Below are 23,200 nucleotides of genomic sequence, written 5' to 3'. Positions count from 1 at the left end.
CCCCCGACTGTGCTCCCTGCTTCTCCCACTGTGCTCCCTGCCTCCCGACTGTGCTCCCTGCTCCCAACTGAGCTCCCTGCCCCCGACTGTGCTCCCTGCCTCCCCGACTGAGCTCCCTGCCCCCTAACTGTGCTCCCTGCTTCTCCGACTGTGCTCCCTGCCCCCCGTCTGTGCTCCCTGCCTCTGACTGTGCTCCCGCAGACAGAATGAGTGACAACGTGGACGGCCCTGCACCCTGTTCCCCTCCCTCCTGCCCGACTCGCATCCTCACCACCTTGAACTGCTCCACGGCAGCGGCCACACCTGGGCAGGAAGGCCGGCCACATCCCCACATGAGTGCCGGAGCCGTCCTCAGAGCAGACACATCAGCCAGTGACTCTAGCTGCCTTTAAAGCATTGGTGACTCCCCAGCAGCTCGAGGACATCAGTTCTCCCCCGCCTCACCCTCTGCCGTCACCTGGCACCTTCCCCACGGCCACCTGCCATGCTCCCGTCCCTGAACATCTCTCGTATCCCTGAGACAGTGTGTTCTCCCTCAGCCTGAAGAGCTCCCACTGACACTAGCGCTGGTTTCTCCTCCAGGCGAGGTTCAAATGCCCCCTGCTCTGAGGACTCCAGAGCCCGGCAGCCAGAGTCCCCTTTCTCTGGACAAACCCACGCGTGACTGTGTCTGGGCGCTCCAGCACCCACGACTCACGGTTCCTTTCTGCTTGTCTGTCTTCCACCTCAGACTGGATTGGGTCAATAACGGACCAGCCCTGGCGTGTCGGCGGCCCAACCAGACCCACGTCTGTCCCCACCACACACGCAGGTGTTTAGTAGGTGGGCTTCCCGGGGCGGTGCAGGGACGAGGCTCCTTTCAGCTCGTGCTCCCCTCTGGCTTCCAGGCTGGAGGAGGGCGTGGGGAAGGGGCACCACTTGTCGACAGTGTTGCCTGGAGGTGCCACCCCTCACCCCATCACGTCCCCCGGGAGGTCCCGTCCCGAGGCCACTCCTGGGCTCCAGGGTCTGCCACGGCCCTTGGCTCAGCGGTGCACAAACCTGAGCATGCCTGTCATTTCCAGAAAACCTTTCCGATCGTTTGGGTTGAAAAACATCCGGTGTGAAAAGCGGCCATGATGTATTCCTTAAAGCGTTTGTTTGTGTTCAAGTAAGAGATTCTTCTTTCCATTTGGATGATAAGTCCCTTCGGGTAGGGTGCCTTTAATAGCGACGTCAGTGAATTTCCAGAGTAGCTTAATTTTACTGCTGGCAAACAGGGTTTCATTGCAGGGAGTTATTTCCAAAACATTACCGTTTTGGTTAAACAAGCATGACTGCCAGATTGTGGGATCTTAATTTCATCTCATCGATGTGCATTTATTAGCAATTCCCGGGACCTGCTAAGGGACAAAGCAGATCATTTAGTCCTGTCTTTCGGGCACCGATGAGTGAAGCTGCATGTGGGAACACATATGCTTCGATAAACATGACAGGTCCTGTAATGACAAGGATGACAGGGTTTTCCAGAAAGGTGCTGATGCAGAGCACTTCGCGTGGCAGACGTTTGAAATTGTTTTTAAAAGATAAGTGGGAAGAATCATGATTCATCTTGCTCGAGGTGACGTGAGCTCATGGGCATGTCTTTAGAAAGAGTTCTCATCTGTCAGCAATACATACTGACGTGTTGGTGGGTAGAAATAATACCTGAGATTTGCGTTTAAATATTGTTTCAGAAGTCCAAGGAGGGAGGGGCACCTGGGGGCTCCGTCAGCAAAGCATCTGACTCTTGATTTTGGCTCAGGTCATGATCTCAGGATTGTGAGATCGAGCCCCGTGTTGGGCTCCACGCTGGGCATGGAACCTGCTTAAGAGTCTCCCTCTGCCTCTGCCCCTCTTGCTCCTGTTCTCTCTCTCTCAAATAAATAAATAAATAAATAAATAAATCTTAAAAAAAAAAAAAAAGAAGTCCAAGGAGGGATAGAACATCTATTGCGATGAGTAAAGGTCACAGCTGGGAGGGGGCCTGTCATAGCACTGTATTATTCTCTCTACTTCCGTGTGGGTCCGAAAATGGTCCCTGTTAAGGGTTAAGGAAAAGAGAGGAGTAGGATTTTGCCAGCAGGTGCAGAGTAAGGGCACTGCAGGGAGAAGCCTTGGTTCTTTGGGAACCGTAGGAGGGTCTGTGCGCTCCAGATGCCTGTAGGAGGCGGTGGGGCCCATTTCAGGGTTTGTGAAGCGGTTGTTGGGTTCAAAGCAAGTAGCGTCTTAACATAAACGGCCATCAGAGACCTTTATTTTCTGTGGTTGTTTCGTGGGTCAGGAGACTGAAGACCAGAGAAGAAATTGGCACCAGTGGCGTAGGCCAAGAATCCGCTAGACTCCAAGTCCGGGCTCGAACCCCGCCCTCTCGAGCCATGGTGCTGTTTTTTTATTTCCAGCAGCGATGGAAGAGGCAGGTATGGGGAGAGTCTCCGTTTGCCTTCTCTTTTCCTGCAGTTAAGCTTTACGAGCGCGGCTCTCATCCTCAAAGCCGCCCGGGGACTCCTGGCTCAGAGCCCACTGTCGGGGAGGCTCGTGGTGGACGAGGGGCCAAGGCTTGAGCTCATCCTGCTGGTGTCCGAAGTCTTGGAAGCATATGACCAGGACAAACCGAGGACTGCGGGCTACCTGCAAGAAGAGGGGATTAAGGTCATCTCAGATCTCTTGTTGGTAAGCCCGAATGTCTCTCCATGGGTAGCAGCCATCTCCTCTGGTAACTGCTTCTAGAAACCAAAAATAGAATTGGTTTCAGAAGTACTGTGGTGATTGTTCTGGGTGGTTGCGGGGTCCTTGGAAATTTGGGTGTTGAATTTCAAGTGTTTCATGTGAATCTATTCATGTTCCTATGAAATGTTTCTCTGCTCCATCCTTCCGTGTTTTGGGAGATTTCCTTCTGGGATGTCTGGGGCAGCGCTGGACTTAGAACCAGCATTTCTTAGCACACTTTCTGCTTCTTGAGGAGTGAAGAGAAGTAGTGCAAAGGATTTCTAATGTGCATTAGTGTAAAGAGCAACCCTCTGATATTCAACTACAGAAAAATCCACCCAAGTTTATTTCTGCTGCAGTAACTATGGGAAATTGGGGTTTACTGGGTTTTTCCCCATAAGAAATGGCCAACACTTTTAAGAAGCAGTAAGTTAATAGATAGGCTCTGTCTCTCCTCTCCTACTCATTTATCTGCCCTCCTGCCCAGACCTACTCGTTTACCTTACATTTGGGCAATCAGAAAATAAACAAAAGCTCAAGCTGAATCTCGTAATAGCGACCAGGATTAGCAACTCTGCATGCGTGCTCTACACATTCTTATATCTGCCCTCGCTGACCCCCACGGCGCGGGGCTTAGGTCCACTGCCAAGTCTACGGGATGTTCAGGCTCCTTCTGGATGGGCTAAGAAGCTGCAAGAAATATAACCGAAGTATCACACTTGTTGCAAAATGAATAAGATCACAGGAAGATGAGTCAAAACCAAAGAAAGCAGTTTACGTCTTATTGTTATTGGGCATTTATAGCTTTATATCGAAATAGTCGCTGGGGCCCGTGAATCCCAACCACGCTGAGATGGGCCACCTTTCCCCTTATTTGCCGCCTCGCCCCTGGTTCCGGATCCCAGACAACTTACTCATTTGCACTGGGAACGTTTGACTCTCCGGGCTCCGTTTCAGGATGGCCTCTCTGCAAGCAAGGAGCATCAGCTCCACGTCAGCACTGGGCAGATGGAGTTCCACGTGCTTCTTCATCGCGACCTGCAGAGCTGTGTGCAGGGCCTGGGCTCCGTCCAGGTGTGTTTCCCTGCAGACCTGGCTGGACAGAGTCCTACACGGGCGGAAACGCAGAGCGCATGCTACATTAGCCGCCTCGTGCTCTTCAAGAAGAACCCGTATCCAGGGGGCCAAGCTCCTGGTCAGGTACAATGTGGCGGGTGACCAGCCCCTTCCAATGACCACCTCCAGTGTGCAGTAATGATGCTTTGATGAGGAAGAAGGGACCAGGGTGGTGGGGCGCCTGGGTGGCTCAGTCAGTTGAGCATCTGCCTTCAGCTCAGGCCATGACCTCAGGGTCCTGGGATCGAGCCCCGCATCAGGCTCTCTACTCAGCAGGGGAGTCTGCTTCTCCCTCTGCCTCTGCTTCTCCTCCTGCACGTGCTCTCCCTCTCTCTCTTTTTCTCTCTCAAATAAATAAAATCTTAAAAAAGAAAGAAAGAAGGAAGGAAGGAAGGAAGGAAGGAAGGAAGGAAGGAAGGAAGGAAGAAAGAAAGAAAAAAGAAAGAAAGAAAGAAAGAAAGAAAGAAAGAAAGAAAGAAAGAAAAGGAAAGAAAGAAAGAAAGAAAGAAAAGAAAAGAAAGAAAGAAAGAAACCATCTGAAGGACCCCAGGAATGGCAGGGAGCTGGGAGGGCAGAGCCCGGCATTTTCTGTGTGTTCCACACCCCCCAGCCTGGCTCAAGTACCTGCTGATGTCTGATGGATGAATGCACCAATTAATGATGGGCAGCTTCTTTTGCTAACAAACACTCATAAAACACTGACCTTTTATTATTTAGGGAAATAGAAATAGAAATGGTTAACCCGCATATGAAAATCAGACTAACGAGCAGTAAGGAAACAGAAATGAAAGTGATTTTTTAGTGCACAGCAGTGCAGTTGTTTAAAGAGACTCACCTGTGTGGAGGTGCAGCAAACAGGCGTCCAAGGTGCATGCTCCCGAGCAGCGCTCCCGAGATGCTTCAGACGCCGGACCTGCCGCTGTACTTGCAGGAATCTACACAGGAGATGAGCAGACTTATTCAAAGCAAGATGGGTAGCTTCATTTATTCAAAACAACATGGTTCATGATAACCCAAATAGCGTTGTACCTGAATGTTCAACGGGGGCCCAGCTCACTGGTGATTTAAATGAATTATGATCATCTATAAATAGCCAGTTAATGATGTCAGCTGGAGAATTTTAGTGACTTTGAAAGCTTTTATGCAAAAAACGCAGAACGTGCATCGTGTGCCGTGTACGTAGCTGGCACATAGAGGTGGTTTCAGATGTGGCATCCCCAGACAGGTTCTCTGAGCGTAGGTGTTCTGGACCTCTTTCTGTCGCTTCCTGATTGTCTATGATCTGCCGCTCTTTCTTTTGTATGAGCTTTCCAAGTAAATAGCAAGATTACTGGGGCACCTGAGTGGCTGTTTGTTAAGCATCTGACTCCTGATTTAGGCTCAGGTCGTGATCTCATGGTCCTGAGATCTTGCCCTGCATCAGGCTCCACAGTCAGTGGGGAGTCTGCTTGGGATTCTCTCTCCTTCTGCCCCTCCCCCTCAATTAAAAACAAAACAAAACAAAACTGCTTTAGAGACTAAAAATTATCAAGGTAGTGAGAGTGATCATCCAAGGGCAGCATGGCGTCCCCCAATCCTGCCATTCTAACCAGCTAAAGGAGCCGTGTTTTTTTTTTTTTTTAAAGATTTTATTTATTTATTTGAGAGAGAGAGAATGAGAGACAGAGAACATGAGAGGGAGGAGGGTCAGAGGGAGAAGCAGACTCCCCGCTGAGCAGGGAGCCCGATGCGGGACTCGATCCCGGGACTCCAGGATCATGACCTGAGCCGAAGGCAGTCGCTTAACCAACTGAGCCACCCAGGCGCCCAGGAGCCACGTTTTTCCAAGCTGCCCCCTACCGTCAGGTGCCCAGCATGGCCCACAGGAGGGGTGTGATTGCTGGCTCCACTGCTCCTAGGCACTCTTGTCTCCGCAGATTGGCCAGGTGGTCGCCCCGTCCCTGTTCAGCTGCTCCAGCAGGAGACCCATCAGCAGGTGGCGGCTGAGGGAGCCCATGACCGTGGAGTTCGGCGAGGAGGATGCCCTGGTGAGGGGTCTTTCCAAGCTGCCTTGAGTTCATGCAGACCACACTGGCTGGCTTTTCCTGCCTTTGCTGACCTTGCTTTCCATTTGGGGACAGGAAAATAGAACTAAGATGACGTTTGTGCTGCTCCGGGATAGAGTGAATGTTCATCAGTTCATCGGGCATTCTGCAAACCCCAAGGAATCTCTGCACATAAGGATAGAATTTTCTAGGCCTGTTCTGAGAGCTTTCCCGGTCATGGTGCTGGTAAGGTGTGTTGGGGGACCGCCACCATGGGATCCAGATGGCAACAAGAAGGACAACATGATTCATGATAATCGTGAACATCTCGTGAAAACCAGGGAGTGAAATTCACTTTCCACGCAGTCCTGAGGCTCGTGGTCTAACGAAATTTTGGGACATAGACACTTGCTTGGGGAGTAAGCTTCCTGCTTTGTTTCCCTGAGCTTGGATTCTTGCCCGCTGAGCTTGTTAGAGTAAGAAACACCTGAGTGTCGGTGATAACACAGGGGGCCTCATCGGAATCCAGTGCTCTCTCCCAGTATAGACCTGGGTCAGAATTCTATTTTTTTTTTTTTTAAAGAAAAAAATGTGTTCAGATGATGTGTCAGAGGAGACTGGATAATTGAACCCTGTTTCTCAACGATGTTGAGTTTGTGAGGCTTGGGTAGGCCCATTTCATGAACAGGTCACAAGGGAGCAGTAAATAAATGGCCACCTGGGAAGGTTTTTTGGAATCCTGCATTGACAGTGTCAATGGAAGCCACCGGCTTTGGGAGTTCGTTGTCCGTCTGGATGGGCCCGGGTTCTGTTAGACCATCTCTCCTCCCCGCAGGCTGGGTCCTCCCTCTGTCCCACTGCCCTGCTCGGGTGGGGCCCTCAGCCACGTGGCCTTCTGCAGGGGGATGTCTACACCGCGTGCACCATGGTGTCCCTGTGTATCGTTGGCTCCACCCTTCTCCTGCCACATGAGCCGAACTGTTACCGGGAGCAAATCTCTTTTCTCCTTTGGGTTTTCCCTTAATTCTTTAGGTCACGCAGATAAAAGGTCAGTTGGTTCTGACCAGGTTCTCAGTGACCGCGTGGGGCTCACCGTCCCCCGTCCTCCTGTTCTGGCTGCTCGCAGTTACTGCAAGGAGGTAACTAGGACCAGCAGGTGCATCTGCCTCAGTGCCCACCTTCCCAAGTGTGCAGAGCGGTACTCTGTTATTCCCGCAGGCTGCGCCATTTGTGTTTCGGGCTGAAGGTTTTCTTCTGTAATGAGTGAGGAGGGACAGTGTTGTGTGGCTCTTACCGAAAGCCCAGTGGCGCCGTGGAGTCCCGGCCTTTGTCCTTGTCGTCAACAGGGTGTTTGCTCAAAATCCTATGACTAAGGTCTTTGGGAGGAAAAAGCAAAACAGAACTAGACACTGTTGCATTGTTTTTCCATCCTAGGTTCTCTGAGAAACCTACTCCTTCTGATTTTCTCGTGAGGAAGGTCTACACCTGGGATGAGCAGACGGTGCATGTGTATGCACCTGCTGGTCCTCCGAGAGGTCAGTGGACAAGGTTCCATATGTTAATTTTTATTTTGTTACAGATTTTATTTATTTATTTGAGAGAGAGAGATAGAGAGATCAAGTTTGAGCCGGAAGGGGCAGAGGGAGAGAGAAAGAATCTGAAGCAAATGCACCGAGCGCAGAGCCTGACGTGGGGCTCGATCCCACAACCTGAGCCGAAACCAAGAGTCGGACGTGGGGCTCGATCCCACGACCTGAGCCGAAACCAAGAGTCGGACGCTTAACCAACTGCGCCCCCAGGTGCCCATAATTTGTAGTTGTTCATGTGATGACGAGAGCTGTTAGAAGGGATGCACGGAGAGCAGTGTCTTTCTTCACTCGTGGTGGAGACAGGAAGCCGCATCAGAGCAGGTGGCCCATCTCGGCCAGACCGCAGTCACCTCTGCATCAACACTCCATTTTGGCCTATTTGGTGGACCTTCCCCGAGCCCCGAGATCTCCCTGCTGGCTGCTCCTCTGGCATCTATGTTTGCCTCTCTCATTTGCCATTCTGCCACCCAGCGTCAGGGGCCTGACTCGAGGACCTCCCTGCAGCTCCCGGGCCCCTCCTGGCCCTCACTGGGGTCTCTGTTCTCCCCCAAGGGCAAGAAACGGGTAGCATGCTTCAGGGGTCCACACGGCATAAACACACAGGTCGGGCTGATTCTGCAGGCTGTGGTCCTCGCTCGGGGATTGGCTTCTGGCTGATGCCCCTGTCTCCTGTCTCCACATTTGTGTGGGATGTGACTCTTTTCCTCTGAGAACCGGTCACTCTGAGCTCTTGGTTTCTTTTTAAAATGGACAAATCTGTTATCAAATTCAGATTCTTAATGGCAATTTATTTTTTTTAAGATTTTATTTATTTACTTATTTGAGAGAGAGAATATGAGCAGGGGGAGAGGCAGAGGTAGAGAGTATCTTCAAGCTGGGTCCCTGCTGAGCAGGGAGCCCAATGCAGAACTCGATTCCAGGACCCTGAGATCATGACCTGAGCCAAAGGCAGACGCTTAACCACCCCTTTCTTTTTGTCAGGTTTTACTTTACTTTCTTAGAATACATTGTCCTAAGAGTACACGGTCGAAAATTTAGTTCTTTTCAGCGTGGACTTCCGTTGACAGTTTTATGGGCTGTTGGGTTTATTGTTTTTTCTAAATATGTTTAACATGAAGGGTTACTGTTCTCCATTTGCTTTTTCTGTTTGTTTGTTTGTTTTTAGGATTTTTAAATTTATTTATTTACTTATTTTTATTCTTATGTTAATCCCCATACATTACATCATTAGTTTTAGATGAAGTGTTCCATGATTCATTGTTTGTGCATAACACCCAGTGCTCCATGCAGAACGTGCCCTCTTTAATACCCACCACCAGGCTAACCCATCCTCCCCACCCCCCTCCCCTCTAGAACCCTGTTTGTTTTTCAGAGTCCATCGTCTCTCATGGTTCGTCTACCCCTCCGATTTCCCCCGCTTCATTCTTCCCCTCCCGCTACCTTCTTCTTCTTCTTTTTTTTTTCTTAACGACATCCAAATGGCCAACAGACACATGAAAAAGTGCTCAATATCGCTCGGCATCAGGGAAATCCAAATCAAAACCTCCATGAGATATCACCTCACACCAGTCAGAATGGCTAAAATTAACAAGTCAGGAAACGACAGATGTTGGCGGGGATGCGGAGAAAGGGGAACCCTCCTACACTGTTGGTGGGAATGCAAGCTGGTGCAGCCACTCTGGAAAACTGTATGGAGGTTCCTCAAAGAGTTGAAAATAGAGCTACCATATGATCCAGGATTTTTTTATTTTTAAGTTATCTCTAACCCCCCAACATGGGGCTCGAACTCACAACCCAGAGATCCAGAGTCACATGCCCCACCGAGTGAGCCAGCCGGGCGCCCCTGATCTCCATTTGTTTTTATGTAATTTTTTAAAAATATGTGAGACATTTCTTTTGCTCAAATGTCTAAGCCTTATTAAAAATGTAGATAGGAAGTGTCTAGATGCAGTATTCCAGGGTCAAACGGTTAAACGTGTATGCAGTTTCCATAAATATTGCCAAACTCCATGCCCCCCCACTATGAGCATAGGGCCTGTTTCCCCACAGCTTTGCCAACAGACTGTTTTCAAGATTTTGAATTTTGCCAGATGGATATTTGAGAAATGGTAGTTTTAATATGCAATTTTTGTTGTGATTTGAGCATTTTTTCATACATTTAAAGGTCATTACCTACTTTTTTTTTGGTGAACTCTTCATATACATCATTTCTCTCTTGGGTTTATTTTTTCTTGACTCCTAGAGTTTCCGACTTTGTTTTTATTGGGCTGTTTTGCTTTGCAAAAGCTTTTTGTAAAAAATAGTATTTATCAACTTTTTAAAAATTACTCTTAGATTGTGAGTCCTTATAGAAATTCATTCCTTATGCCCAGGTTATGAGAGAAAATCATTCACATTTATGTTTTCTTTTTGTGTCTGCACGGTCCACGTGTGTTTACATTTAGATCTCTGATTGGTACTTATCCTGTAGGTGAGATACAGATCTGATTTCCTATTTTTACAAGTGGTTAGTAGCTAATTGTCACAACATCGCTTATTAAAAGTCTTAGGGGAAAGGGATGCCTGGGTGGCTCGGTCAGTTGAGTGTCCCAAGTCTTGATTTTGGCTCAGGTCGTGATCTCAGGGTCGTGGGATTGAGTCCCGCTTTGGGCTCTGCTCTCAGAGGGGAGTCTGCTGGAGATTCTCTCTCCCTCTGCCTCTGCCCCTCCCCCCTCCGCCCACCTCTCTCTCAAATAAATAAATAAATCTTAAAAAAAAGTCTTAGTCTGTTGAGTCACAGATCTGTACCTCTGAAGCAAATAATACATTATATGTTAAAAAAAAAAAAAAAAGAAGAGGAAGATAGCAGGAGGGGAAGAATGAAAGAGGGGAAATCGGAGGGGGAGACGAACCATGAGAGACGATGGACTCTGAGAAACAAACTGAGGGTTCTATAGGGGAGGGGGGTGGGAAGATGGGTTAGCCTGGTGGTGGGTATTGAGGAGGGCACGTTCTGCATGGAGCACTGGGTGTTATGCACAAACAATGAATCATGGAACACTACATCAAAAACTAATGATGTATGGTGACTAACATAACATAATAAAAAAAAAAAAGCAAAAAAAAATGTCTTAGAGAGAAATTTTAAATAAATGGAATGTTAAATATTTTTACTTCTAAACATAAAAAGTTACCCCCAAGTGATAGGCTAACGACACACGGCCACTGCGTTGTCCTTCTGGGGACCGCTGCAGACCCAGGACTGGCAGCTGGCTGACGGGCCAAGGAGAAGCAGGAAGGGGTGTGTGGAGCTGGGGAAGCTGCCTCCCGGGTCTTGTATCTCCCGGGCGGGGGGCTGGCCCATTCCGGGTGTCCAGAGGGACCCGGAATATAGGCAAACATATCCAACACTCTGCCAGCCCCCATAAAAATCGGCAGCGGGGAGTCTGCCTGGACCCATTTGGCTCGCAGTTTACATGCCCTGGGAGAGGAGGCTCCAGACGGCCTCTCCCCTGCCCCACTGCCCACCGCTTTGGCCGCCTGGGAATGCATTATGCCTTTCTGCAAACTTCAGGTGTATTTATTTTTTCTCTTTTTAGACACCAGCTTGGGATATTTATCCTTACTAGACGCTGACTATGACAGAAGCCCTCCGAACAAATACTTCGCGCCGGCAGTGAACTACACGGTGCGTTTCCAGTGGGTCCAGTGCCTCTTCTGGGAAGCGAGAGAGTGGAAATCTGCAAGCTTCTCTGCACAGCCAGGAGAGTCTCCAGAAAAAGTGACCTGCAGGTACAGACGTGCTGTTGAAGACACACTCGAGACTTCGAGAGGCTGACTGCATTTTCTTCCGCGCGGGGCCTGGTGCCTGAGCCTCCCTGGCCGTGGGCCCTGTGCAAACAGCAACAGGACCTGGTGTGTGCGCCCCTCCCCATCTGCAGCCTGGCCCTCCCTGGGCTGCAGCCTCTAGGCTTTTCAGGGCTCACCCCTGAGGTGACAGCTGCAGTAGGTGTCCCCCGATGTCTGCTGAACCGCGCTGGTGGGCGTCTCGTCGGTGGCCGCACATCCGCCCACAGTGGGGCTGGGCTTACGCCCGCCGGCCTCTGGACTGAGCCGGACCACACACGTGTGGACACTGAGCCGTCTGCACGAAGTTATACTTACTAGAGCCTGTCACCCTTTCTGCCCCTCCGTTAACCCATGTACGTGACACTGTAGACTCGCAGCACACGTTTGGCGTCCTAACCCGCGTCTCCCTCCTAGCTACGACCGCCTCGCGCCGGCCTCTGTCGCAAGAAGAAACCTGAATGCCAGTTTTTCAGTGAGTGACGTTTCCAAGTGGCAGAGGTGAGGTTCGCTTTCTAGATCACAGTGGGGTCACGCGGGATGCACATGTGTCATCCCGCAGATGCCAGAAACCCATGTCACCTGTTACTGTTCTGCATTTTGCAATCTTCTCCATCTGTACCTACATCCGCAGACAGGAGACGTAAAAACACGAGAAAGTCAGCATACTTTCCGTCGAGCTCAGCTTTGGCTCACCATGAACCTGGTCAGTCGGCGCTCACTCGGTCATTCTCGTCAGTGAGGACACAGTGGTCTGCCCATCCTGATTTATGCATATTCATAGCTCCCTCTTTCTCTTCAAAAGCGTCCCATTTTATCATATTACTATTATTTTTAAAGTTTATTTATTTATTTAAGTCAGCTCTACACCCAACATGGGGCTCGGACTCACGACCCCCAGATCAAGAGTCATACGCTCTTCCAACTGAGCCAGCCGGGTGCCCCCAAAGTGTCCTATTTTAGATAATAGATTTCAACTCAAGCTTATTTCTGTGGCCATCGTTTTACCTGGAACAGGTGTATTTGGATTCTGGACTGTGGGTTAGTAGGGGTGCGCTTGTGTGGGCAGGAGCCCTCCGCCCGGTCACCCACACGGAGCACCAACCGGGCTTGGTCCCAGCAGGCACGGAGTGTGTGTTTGCTGAATGAACATCCGTGGCTGGGTCTGCATTTCCTGGTGTGCGCTGGGTCTCTCTTATGTTGATGTAATGGGGAACTCTATCCCGTACCCTATTATTTAATCGATCATCAAAGAGTTGATTGCTTTGTAGACCAGTAAGTGGATTACTGACACCAGGGATCCAGTGAGTGGGGCTCAGGACAGCTGTGGTTTCAGATATGACGGGTGGGGGACAAGCCATCAGGAGAGGGACAGCCCTCGGGATGCCCAGATAAAAGGCAACACCTCGAGTCAGGCAGGGGCAGGTGCATTCTGGGAGGACAGTATCCTTGCAGAGCACCTGCCTGCCCTTTGAAACCCCGTCAGAGTCCCGTAAGACTCCAGGTTAGGGTCCTGGCACTAGTGACTCGAAGTGGACCCCACTCTGTGGGTCTGGAGGGTTCGGTGACCCCCCACCCCCAGGCAGCCATGGTGCCTGGGAGTAGGAGGTGAGGGCCAGGTGTGGTGGGGAGCAGGCAGCCCAAGCACGCAGGGCGGGAGGGACGGGGCAGATAGGCATGGTCGCCAGGAGGGAGGGAGCGTCCATTACGCCCACATGTCCACGCACTTTACAGACATCGTACTCCTGAGTCTTCATCTGAGCAGTGAGATCGGTGTTCTTGTCACATTTCATCAGGAAAGCTCCTCAGAGGCCGTGAGTGGCAGCACCACATGGGCTTCAGATGTGGAAGCTGGTCTGTCACCGGGCATCTCTGTCCGAGTCCCTGCTCCTGAGTCAGCCTCCAGCAGCTCCTCCCCTGAGGGGCTCAGACCCATCCTAACATGGGGACAGCAGAGGCCACGCCACGCCCTCCACCCTTCCCTTCTTGGCTTCCTTCCCCGTAAGAATCTACTTTTTCCTCCCAGTTACAAGACAGACAGGCATTTACAAACATATCAGTGAAGACCAGCAGGGGCCTCTGCGTGTGTGTGACTGTGTGTGTGTGTGTGTGTGAGCGTGAGCCAGCGTGGGGGGCGTTGGTTAGTCTTTGCCTGACGGTTTATTTTCATAATTTACCATTTATTCCCCTCCTTTCATTTACAGCCAGCCGGAGAACCTGCTTCCCAGTATTTTGGTGGCGGTTTTTACGATTCTTTATGCACTTCTGGTTACTAAAAGCAGACATGTAGATCGTCACGAGAAGAAGAAAGCTGGTTGCATTTTTCTGCAAGAAGATGCTCCCCCCGGCCACCAGCTGTACGCAGTTGTCGTGGACACGGGCTTCCGCTCTCCTGCCCGCTGTAGTGCCAAGGTGAGCGGGTCATCCCGGGACTCGCACTTTGTGGTGTGCAAGGCTGTGGATGGTGGGAGTGATGGCCCCAGACACACCCCGTGTGGAGACTGGCCTTCCCAGCTGCCCCATGTTCCTCCATCCAGAGTGGGGGGCTCCTCTCCCACCTCGTGCACACCCATGCGAGCCCTCCCCGCCCTCAGGGCCGCCCCCTAGAACCTTTGTCTCTCTCCACCTTCTCCGTGGAGAGCAGCCCGCACATCCAGCCCCACGTGAGGCAGAAGGACCGACGGATACATGGGGCAGATGGGCATCACGGGGGCGGCCCCACGGGAGGAGCAGCGGCCATTCCACAAGATATTCGGGGACCGTGGCTTTTGCTGTGGAAAAAAGCACTATTAAACCTCTACTTCACATTACACCCCAAAGCAGCTCCCCAAGACTGGAGACTTACAGATTAAAACAAAATTTAGAAACCTCTCGAAGAAAATATGTGCTTTGCGATGGGGAAGGATTTTAAAAACTGGAAATAAATAAGGCACTTCCTTAAATGAACGATTGATCGTGTGTTTCTGGGCCACTGAAGCCGCCCCACTGGGGAGTGGCGAGCCCCACGCGGCTGAGAATGTGGGTCTGCAGGGTGCCTCATGCACCCCAGTCATGGTCACAGCCCCCTGGACGGCCCTCAGGCCTCCCCCGTCTCCCCTCTGAGCCGAGGAAGGAGGACGTGCCCACTGTCTGTCCTCTTCCTCCTGAGACAAGCACATGCCCTAGTGAATCCGAGTTGCCGTCTGGCTTTTCTAGATCAAACATGTAGAAATCCGGCCAGCCTGGCAGGACAGGCGCTCCTTCCCAGGTCTCTCCTGGGGAAGTGTGGGGGGGGCCGTCCAGGGATGGGGAAGGGTGTCCCCTTGGTCCCTCGGGGCCGGAAGGTTCTGGGAAGGCTGGGGCTGGGAGACGGTTCAAGGACGCCCCTTTCTGGCTCAGCTTAGTGTCCTGTGTCCAGGATCTCAAACCCCCACCTTGTGTCTTTGTTTTGAGGTTTACATTGTTCTCTGTGGTGAGAATGGGTTTTCAGAACCCAGAGAACTCTACTGTCCAGAGAGGCCCCTGTTTGAAAGGAATTCCAGACATACTTTCGTCCTGAGGTGAGCGAGGCCCGGCCGAACGGTATGGCCCTATCATGAGCCCAAGGAAGCAAAATGCACAATGTCACTGTCCAGTAAGGAGCGTCGGCGTGCACACGGACGGTCTTATAAAGTCGTTCATGGTGCTGTTTGACATAGATTCGTGCGGGAGGGAGTGAGGACGGGTGTTGGTTCACACGCTGCCGACACTCAGACGGCACGGATCCCGCTCAGCTAATTCGGGTCCTCCTAAATTGGGAAGAGCAAGGACACATGCCGTGCAAAGACCGTGCGCTTGGATGGGGAGGGATCACTGATCGGGAGTCCAAGCACCTGCCGGTTTCAGAAAATGTGGAGAAACTGCACTAAATGCTTTTTCTCCTGGTGAACCTCGTGCACAGTCTGTATCGGTTCGGGTCCCATCTTCACTAAGAAGAGGCGAGCTCCAGACTTGTCCACGCCGGACACACATGCATGACAGAGCTGGAGTGCCCGGGGTTCCAGGGAGCCGGCAGGCATGTGAGGGCTGGGTGTGGGGTCCACGCCCCATGCTCCAGAGGGGCTCCGTAGGTCACTCTGCGTAGCGCGCATGCGTTGATGCATCCGCGGTGCCCCCGAGGGTGAGAATCGGGGCTGGGGCCGCCCTGCAGGGGCCCCCACCGCACAGACCCTGGCCTGACCACAGCTGCTGTGTGTCCTCAGCGCCCCCGCCCTGCTGGGCCCGCTCCGGAGCGTCCGTCTCTGGCACGACAGCCGTGGGCCCTCCCCAGCCTGGTACGTGAGCCACGTCGTGGTGAGAGTGCTGGCCCCCGGGCACGGGGGGAGCTCGCTCTTCCCCGCCGAGTGCTGGTTGGCGGCGAGCAGGCGGGACGGCCGCGTGCAGCGGGAGCTGAGCTGCCTGCGCGGGGGTCTCGGCTTCTGGAAGGTAGGTGACCAGCCAGCCGCCCGGCCAGCTGCAACACCAGCTCTGCTTCCCCCTGCAGCCGTTTGACTAACCTGCACTAAAGTTAACCTCAGGTGGCCGTATCCTAAGTGATGCCGCGAGCGAGCCTGCGGGAGAGAATGAGTTACCCTTGCCAGGCGTTATTGCCCTGACGATTTTCCTGTAATAACATTCACGGAATTTACTGTTGCCTGCGGTCTGTGGAGTCCAGAGGGCCACTAACTAAAGCCGGGAGTGCCCTGTGTATCCTGAACCCCAAGATGACCAGTCAGCGGTATGGGTGTGATCCGGGGGCAGAACAGCAAGAGATCAAGAAAAATGACAAAATCACCTAAAATCTCACAAACCACCCATGAAACTCGCTCTGCGCGTCCGGATCTCTCCCCATATGGGAATGTGTTTGATCTAGTTGTGATGACACTTTACGCATTTTGTGCTTCCTAATGTATTATCTTCATGAATTTTCTTTAGAAACATCGCTGAAGGGCCATGTTGGACGTTGTGATTCTCTTTAGTTTAGTTGTAGAAACACTTTGATGGGGGCTTTGTGTTCCCGGTGACCAGTTTCGCAGGCTGGTCTCAGACGGGCAGAGGCCAGTGAGGGCTGGTGTCCTCCCACGTCACCAGATCCTTCCTTCCAGCGTGTCCCTGTCGCCACCTGTCATGGGCACTGCTGATGGAGCAAGAAAGTGCTTGCAGTGCATCGGCAATATGGAAATTCTTCAGCTCCCCAAAACTGAATGCCTGGCTCAACCAACTTTCCTTAGACAATTATTCAAAATACAGTCATGTTGTTTATTCTCCAGCTGTTTTGCTTGAGAACCTGTGGGGAGAAATCTGTACATATTAGTCGGTCCACTGATATGAAGATATAATTCTCATGTCGTTAAAACGGTTTTCCCTCGCTGTGCTTCTGTGTTCTGCTGCTCGTCACCGTTTTTCTAGAATAGCCTTGAGCACTGAGTGTTCCTTGAGTTCCACTGAGCCTTCTGAACCCAGTGCTGTTCTGTAGGTAACGTGCCGCCCACCACGTGGCCGACGCCGCAGGGCTACTGAGGACACCCAGGTGGCCCGGCACGCTCCCGGGCTGCAGTGCGCAAAAAGCCCAGTGAAAATGACCTGTGTTGCAGGGAATGTGCTGGGAACAGGGAGGGCTTGTAGACAGAGGCTGCGAGGAGAAGGGCGTGAAGACCCTCAAGGGTGAGGCAGGAGAGGTGGAGGGACAGCTTGTCCCAGAGCTGCAGATGCCCCAGAGCAGGTCCAGGGCGCTGAGCGCATGGCAGGTGAGGGTCTGCGGGGACCCAGCACCCGGCTGACGAGCTAGCACCATCACCCGGACCATCACCGCTTGCCCACCAGGAGTTCTCGCCGTCGGGACCAGCATCTCTCTTCCGGTGTGTTTCAGCTCCTGTATTCAAAGTTCACGGAGTACCTGGAGGATTTCCACGTCTGGACCTCCGTGTACAGTCAGCCGTCCCCCAGCGGCTTCCCGCACACGGCGCGCCTCACCGTCGTCTTTGCCTTGCTGTGCGTGTACGCCTGTCTCACTGCCCTGCTCACGGCTGCAGGACGAGAGCAGGTGGGCGCGCTGGATTCTCCTGGCAGTGGCTTCCAGTTCCCAGACCTGCCGTGTGACTCGTTCTCAGCCCAGGAATTAGCAAGACTCGCAGTCCTGGCAGAAGGGTTCCAACAGGGGGCGGGAGGCAGCAGCCTCGAGCACTGCAGAGGGGATGCTGGGCTGGATGGAGCCGGGGGTCTGCGGGCTGGGGGGCTCGGGGTGAAGCCAGCACAGGCCTGCCTCCCTGACCCCTGCCACGCAGAGCTCGCGCCCTCCTCGTGCCACGGAGTGTGACTTCTCCGGAGGGGTCAGCAGCCCGGACTGTCCCAGAGCACACTCCTGGATTTTTTTTTTTAAGGTTGGCAGTTATTTCAAATTTTAAAACTCCTCTGGCCAGAGAAGACAGGGAAGAGTTCTGAGGGCCACGTTTGCCCTAGAGATGCCACCCCAGCCTCGCGGTCGCTCTCAGGAGGGAGATGGATCAGCACAGGCAGCAGGAGTGGGGACCCTGCCTTCCTATGGAAGCACAGCATGATTTTGGGCTGTGGGGAAAGAGTCCATTTTGCTTCTGATGACAACCTCGTGGCCACTCAGGGTCCCCGCAGTGGCTGGGAATGTGGTGAGGGGCTCTTTCCAGAAATGGTGTCCAACAGAGAGCACAGTGTTCAGAGCACGTGTGAGAATAGTAACAGATTGGCGGAACCTTTAAAACCGAGGGACAGGTGCATGGCATTTGAGGGACGGTGATAAATTGCGCCAGGCAGCAAGAAGTTGAAAGGCTGGGTCCAGCTGGGACGGGAACGGGCCCGCGGTCCGAGAACCTGAACTCGCCCTCCCCTCTGGGGTCGACCTTTGTCTGATCTTCTCTGCTCACCAACGCGTCAGGGTTACGGACGCCTTCTCATCAGATTGTAGCAAGGACTCAGCCGGGGGCCCACGAGGCGTGCCTGGCAGAAAGTGGGCACACAGAAAACATTCATCCAATCTGGAAAGATATGTATATTGGAAAAACAAAAGGATTCCTTGTGAGTTTCCATTGTTTCCAAGGGTTCAGGGAGACAGGGCTTTGGTTAAACGCAGGGTACACGTTCACATTAAAGACCTTGGTGACTACAGCGGACGCATTCCGGCTGCCCTGACCGCTGCCTTCCTACAGCTCCCGTGGGCTCTCGGCGCCCCCGATGCCGCCGCCGGGTCCTTCCGGACGGGTCTCCTGTGCACCCTGCTGGCTTCTCCCGGGGCTCAGCTCTTGTCGCTGATCTTGAGGCTCAGCCAGGTACGGGCAGCCCGCCCGTGTGCCCTGCTGTCCCAGGTCCTCCCCCATGGCGGGATGCCCGCCCCGAACAACCCCCTTCCTTCTGCAGGAAGCCCGCAGGCCCCTGAGAAGAGCACCCTCAGAGGCAGCTCAGGGTAAGTGTGCATTTAAGAACAGCCGGGAAGGTGTTTTCTGTTTGTTTACAAATCACAGCAACAGCAGATGATGAGGTCTCCCCCGTCCGACCCTGCTGGTCCTCTTCGAGAGGCCAGCTTGCGAAGGAGACCTCGGGTCTCCTGCTCCCCGTGTTCACTGCTGTTCACTGCCAGGACAGAGGGCTTCACTCCATCTGCATGAAAGGGGCCGTGCAGCCCACGCCCAGATGCCACATGGACGGGCCACACTGGCAGCCACGTCCTGGGTCTCAGGGAGGCCCGTCCTGGTGGGGCCGCAGGGAGGGCTATTTCCTGAAGGAGGCTCTCTCCCAAAGAACCCTAGATCCCTCCTTTAACGTCATAACCTGGACTCCGTTTAAATCAGGCCCTCACTCCCGGGGAAGGACGGCAGACGCCCAGAAGACACACGAGGTAAATACAATTATGTTTCTCTGGTGTCTCCCTCGGCCGTGGCCCGGACACAGCTGGTCAGGCCCAGGGGGAGACCCCGAGCAGGGCAGGTCCTGCAGAGAGAGGGGGCTGCTCCCCAGGGGGTTCGAGGCCCACTGTCCGGAGTCCCAGTGGAGGCCACACGAGAAGGGGTGTGGTTGCTGGTCGGTGCGGACGTTTGGGGCACGAATGGTTCCTTGTGCTTTTGAATCTCCGCCTCCCTGCTGAGAGCTCCCGTCCTGCGTGGGCGCGCTGTCCCCAGGCGCATGTCCAGGCCTCGGTCCCCTCTGCTCCCCTGCGTGGGGCTGCCTCTCTGCCCTTCCGCGGTGAGTCTCGCCCGCCCCCTGCTCGGCCTCCCGGAGGGCAGCTGGCACCACTGTTGGCTGCAGCCACCCCATCGTTTCCCACGGGCGCCCCACCACCCTCTGCGGATGCAAACGAGCTGGTCCCAGGGCTGCCCGTGCCTCCTCTCCAGAGCCTTCCCCCAAGCCTGAGGCTTGTGGAGGTGCTGGCCCAGCTCCTGAAAAAGCTTGCAAGTCGTGCTGCGGAGGACACGATGTGGCACAGAGAACTGTGGGTGCTGAGGTGTTAACCCCATCCCCATGTTGTCTCCTCTAGTGTCACAGTCTCTCGTGGTGCACCAGGGCCTGCAGGGGGGCAGCAGGTGGCCGGAGCGCGGGCTGTCTGTGCCCAGAGCAGGAGGCCTACGGAGCTGACCCCGGCCAGCAGGCTCCGAGGGAGAAGGGAACCTGCAGCGCTGTCCATGTGCAAGGTGACGTCGGGGCTGGGGGTGCAATGCCGGGCCCCTTCCTGTGTCCTGGGCCCCTGGGAGACACAGGGGCCGCACAGCAGGAGCTGGGTCCGATGAGGCTGGACGCTCTGGTCACATGGACACCAGGCCCACCCGAAACAGCCCTGAGTTTTGTTCCAAAGTGCTGGCCATTTCTGCTCTATACTTACATGGGTTTGCTCACGTCTTTTAAAAAGTCAGGAATAGACCCTTCACTTGCTGCGGAGTAGAGTGCCTAGCGACAGCCTCGGATGAGGCGGTAGCTCAGCGGACAGCCAGCGGGGACGGGGCCCCCGGGGGGGCAGCCAAGCAGCCGGTCAGTGTTGCCCAAGGGGGCCGTCGGGGCCTGGCCGGGCAGGTGCACGTGGCTGTGGGGCCCGGGGCTGCGGGGCGCATGAGCAGCGTGCTTCCCGGCTCCAGGTCGCCCAGGTTCGGGCGCCGGCCGTGGACACTGCTCCACGGACCGCAGTTGGCGAGGCGGCACTGGTGGTGGGAGGCGGCCAGGTCTGGCCGGGCTGGTGCACGCAGCACCCCACGTGCTGGGGCGTGGGGTATAAAATACCTGGTTTCTGTGCGCGGATGGGGCCTGGGGCCAGCAGCCTGCCGTGCCGGAGGGCACACACCCGGGAAAAGGAGACCCGCACCCGACAGCCCAGCACACGCACCCGGCCGGGAGGGAGCGGAGGAATGCAAAGGGACTCGGGGGAGGTGTCCCCCTTGTACGCGCAGCAAGTGTCCTTCCCTTGCCCGGTGCCTCCTCCCCGGCAGGTGCTCCTGAGTCCGCGTCAGCCGATCACCTTCTGCCTCTAGACGGGCCCTGGGGGGTCTTCCTATTGGAACAATTGCCTGAGAAAGCAGAGCTCCATGGCCTCCTCTTGGAGACATGAAATGTGGGGGGGACCCTCCGACTATGTGCTCGACTCCAGAGAACTCACCCAACAGAGCCCGCGAGAGGCGGCTGCTACCCACCCGGTCCTCCTCCTCTGCGTGGCCGAGCTCTCCTCCCTCTCCTTGCTCCTCCCTCCCCTCCTCTCTGCTCTTCTCCCGGCCCCCCCCCCCCACCCCCCACCCCCGCTCCTCCCTCTCCTCCCTCCCTCTCCTGCCCTCCTTGGTTCTTCTCCCGGCTCCCCTCCCTTTCCTCTCTGCTCCTCCCTCTCCTTCCCACTCCTCCCCCTCCTCTCTGCTCTTCTCCTGGTCCTCCTCCCCTTCCCTTTCCCCCCCACTCCTCCCCCCCCCCCCCTCCTCCCCCCCCCTCCTTTACATGCACTATAAAAACTCTAAACTGTGGCTCATACGTGGCATCATTCTGATGGAGAATGCGGAGTGTAAAAAGCACTCTGCCCTGAGAACGTGAGAAAGTGAGGCCCCTTTTCATCCAGGCTGAAGGTGGTGGTTCCCACACGCAGCCGTGTAGCTGCCGTGTAGACCCAGCTGCTCTGCACAGAAAGGCAAATCTGTAACACCTTGCACAGGGTGTGTGCAGGGGTGCGTATATATATATACAAGAAACTGGCTCGTGCGCTCGCAGAGGCCGGCTGGTCTGATGAAAGCTGGAGACCCAGAAGCACCAGTGTTTCAGTTCAAGTCCAAAGACAGGAAAAGGCAGGTGTCCTGCTCAAAGGCCCTCAGGCAGGAGGAATTCTCTCTTACTCTGGAAGGTTGGGTTGGCTTTTTGTTATATACCAGCCTTCACCTGATTGGATGAGGCCCACCCACTGGGCAGGCAACCAGCTTTACTCTGTCCAGCCACTTACATGTCCATCTCTCTAGAAACCCCCTCATGGACACGCCCAGAATACTGGTCACCCAAATGTCTGCACACCCACGGCCCAGTCCCGCTGGTAGAATTAATGACCGCATTCGGGTGGACAGAAGTGATGAGGCCTGTTACGTATACCCCTTCCTGCTCTCCTTTAGCCCCCAGCAGCGGGTTTCGAGGACTTGCTGAGCTTCGGTGGCCGCGGGCACTGTTGCCTTGGTCAGGCTGCGCAGCGTGGGCCGTTTGCGGGATGGTCTCTGTGGCCTGTGGCTTAGGGACGGCGTTTCTAGGATACAGGTGAGCGCTCACGGTTTCAGATGTCCCCGGGTCTTTGGATGGGAGAGTCCAGCACTTCGTAAAAAAACTCCCTGCATTTCTGGGAACGCAACAGGTGGGCCCAGATGGGCTGTCGCTACTTTGGTCCTCATGTTTCCCTCCAATGCCCTGGGGGTGAGGAATTCGTGTACAAACCCCAAAGGGCCGCTGGGCCCGGCCGGCTGTGGGACAGCAGCTCGGCCTGGATGGAGTCCCCGTGTCGCGAGAGGCCGCGAGACCCTCGCTCAGGAAGGAGGGACCCCGCTTGCGGAGCTCCCAAGAAGCTGGGCTCGGGGTCAGGTGTGCTGGTACGATTCGGACTCTGTCCGTCCACACTGTGGCCTCTCCGTCTCGTTCCCGGGCAGCTCGGGCCCCCAGCGTCCCCGGGGCGGTTCAGCGTGGCTCCCGTGGGCCCAGGAGGGGCAACTGTAAAACCAAGACGCACCCCTCCCCCCTCCCCCCTTTCTTCAAATGCGCGAGTTGACTCACACGATGATGGCTGACGGCGGGCAAGTTGCTTAAGAAACAAACCCCTCTCCGTGACTCAGTTTGCTCAGCTGTGAAATGGGAGAAGTCACAGGGTTTGAGGAGGAGCTAATGCAATCGTCCGTGCCCGGTGCCCGGCACCTGCTCAGTGTTCTGCAGACGCAAGCTTCGTTGTCGTTACTGTAATTAACTCCCCCCGCGCCCCGTGCTGTCCCATCGCTGGGCTGGCTTTTCCTTTCTCTCTCACGCTCAGCGGCTTCACGGGGCTGACGCCCCTCGCGACAGGCAGAAGTCCCTCCGCTGGGCAGAGCGACAGAGCGCCCGGCTCCGCGGCCGCCTCCCCGCCTGCCGTCCCGAGGACGCGGGCCCTTGGCTGCGGTGTCCCTGTGCGCGCAGGCGGGCGCTGACGGCTTCTCTCGCGGGGACAGGTTCAGCCCGACGCAGTGTGTGCGCTGGTTGCACCTGCTGACGCTGTCCGTGCTGTGCTGCGTGTTCATCTCGCAGCCGCTTCTGGTGAGTGGGGGGCCCGCCTGCGGGCGTCAGTCTGCGTCAGCCGGGGGCGGGGCTGGGGCGGGGCTGGGGCGGGGCTGGGGCTCCGCGTTCTTGACGCGGTAAGCGGGCGTCAGTCTACGACAGCCGGGGGCGGGGCTGGGGCGGGGCTGGGGCGCGGCGGGGGCGGGGCCGGGGTCG

General features: G+C 54.7%; 1 protein-coding gene across 1 annotated transcript in view; it reads left to right on the top strand.

Moving 5' to 3' along the window:
- The window catches only part of PKD1L1 (polycystin 1 like 1, transient receptor potential channel interacting), a 116,482-nt gene that overhangs the window by 89,495 nt on the left and 3,787 nt on the right, over nucleotides 1–23,200 (top strand). The window contains exons 21-35 of the mRNA XM_044920206.1: nucleotides 2,479–2,691; nucleotides 3,685–3,927; nucleotides 5,760–5,870; nucleotides 5,964–6,118; nucleotides 7,302–7,402; nucleotides 11,035–11,227; nucleotides 11,699–11,782; nucleotides 13,486–13,693; nucleotides 14,714–14,820; nucleotides 15,502–15,724; nucleotides 17,148–17,321; nucleotides 18,457–18,576; nucleotides 18,665–18,710; nucleotides 21,868–22,006; nucleotides 22,939–23,023. Of these exons, the coding sequence (XP_044776141.1) occupies nucleotides 2,479–2,691; nucleotides 3,685–3,927; nucleotides 5,760–5,870; nucleotides 5,964–6,118; nucleotides 7,302–7,402; nucleotides 11,035–11,227; nucleotides 11,699–11,782; nucleotides 13,486–13,693; nucleotides 14,714–14,820; nucleotides 15,502–15,724; nucleotides 17,148–17,321; nucleotides 18,457–18,576; nucleotides 18,665–18,710; nucleotides 21,868–22,006; nucleotides 22,939–23,023 (2,202 nt within the window). The remainder of the gene's footprint in view (nucleotides 1–2,478; nucleotides 2,692–3,684; nucleotides 3,928–5,759; nucleotides 5,871–5,963; nucleotides 6,119–7,301; nucleotides 7,403–11,034; nucleotides 11,228–11,698; nucleotides 11,783–13,485; nucleotides 13,694–14,713; nucleotides 14,821–15,501; nucleotides 15,725–17,147; nucleotides 17,322–18,456; nucleotides 18,577–18,664; nucleotides 18,711–21,867; nucleotides 22,007–22,938; nucleotides 23,024–23,200) is intronic.

Source organism: Neomonachus schauinslandi, chromosome 12 (genome assembly GCF_002201575.2).
Source record: "Neomonachus schauinslandi chromosome 12, ASM220157v2, whole genome shotgun sequence".
NCBI lineage: Eukaryota > Metazoa > Chordata > Mammalia > Carnivora > Phocidae > Neomonachus > Neomonachus schauinslandi.
Note: the sequence above shows the minus strand (reverse complement) of the source record. Positions and strands in the feature narration are given on the sequence as shown.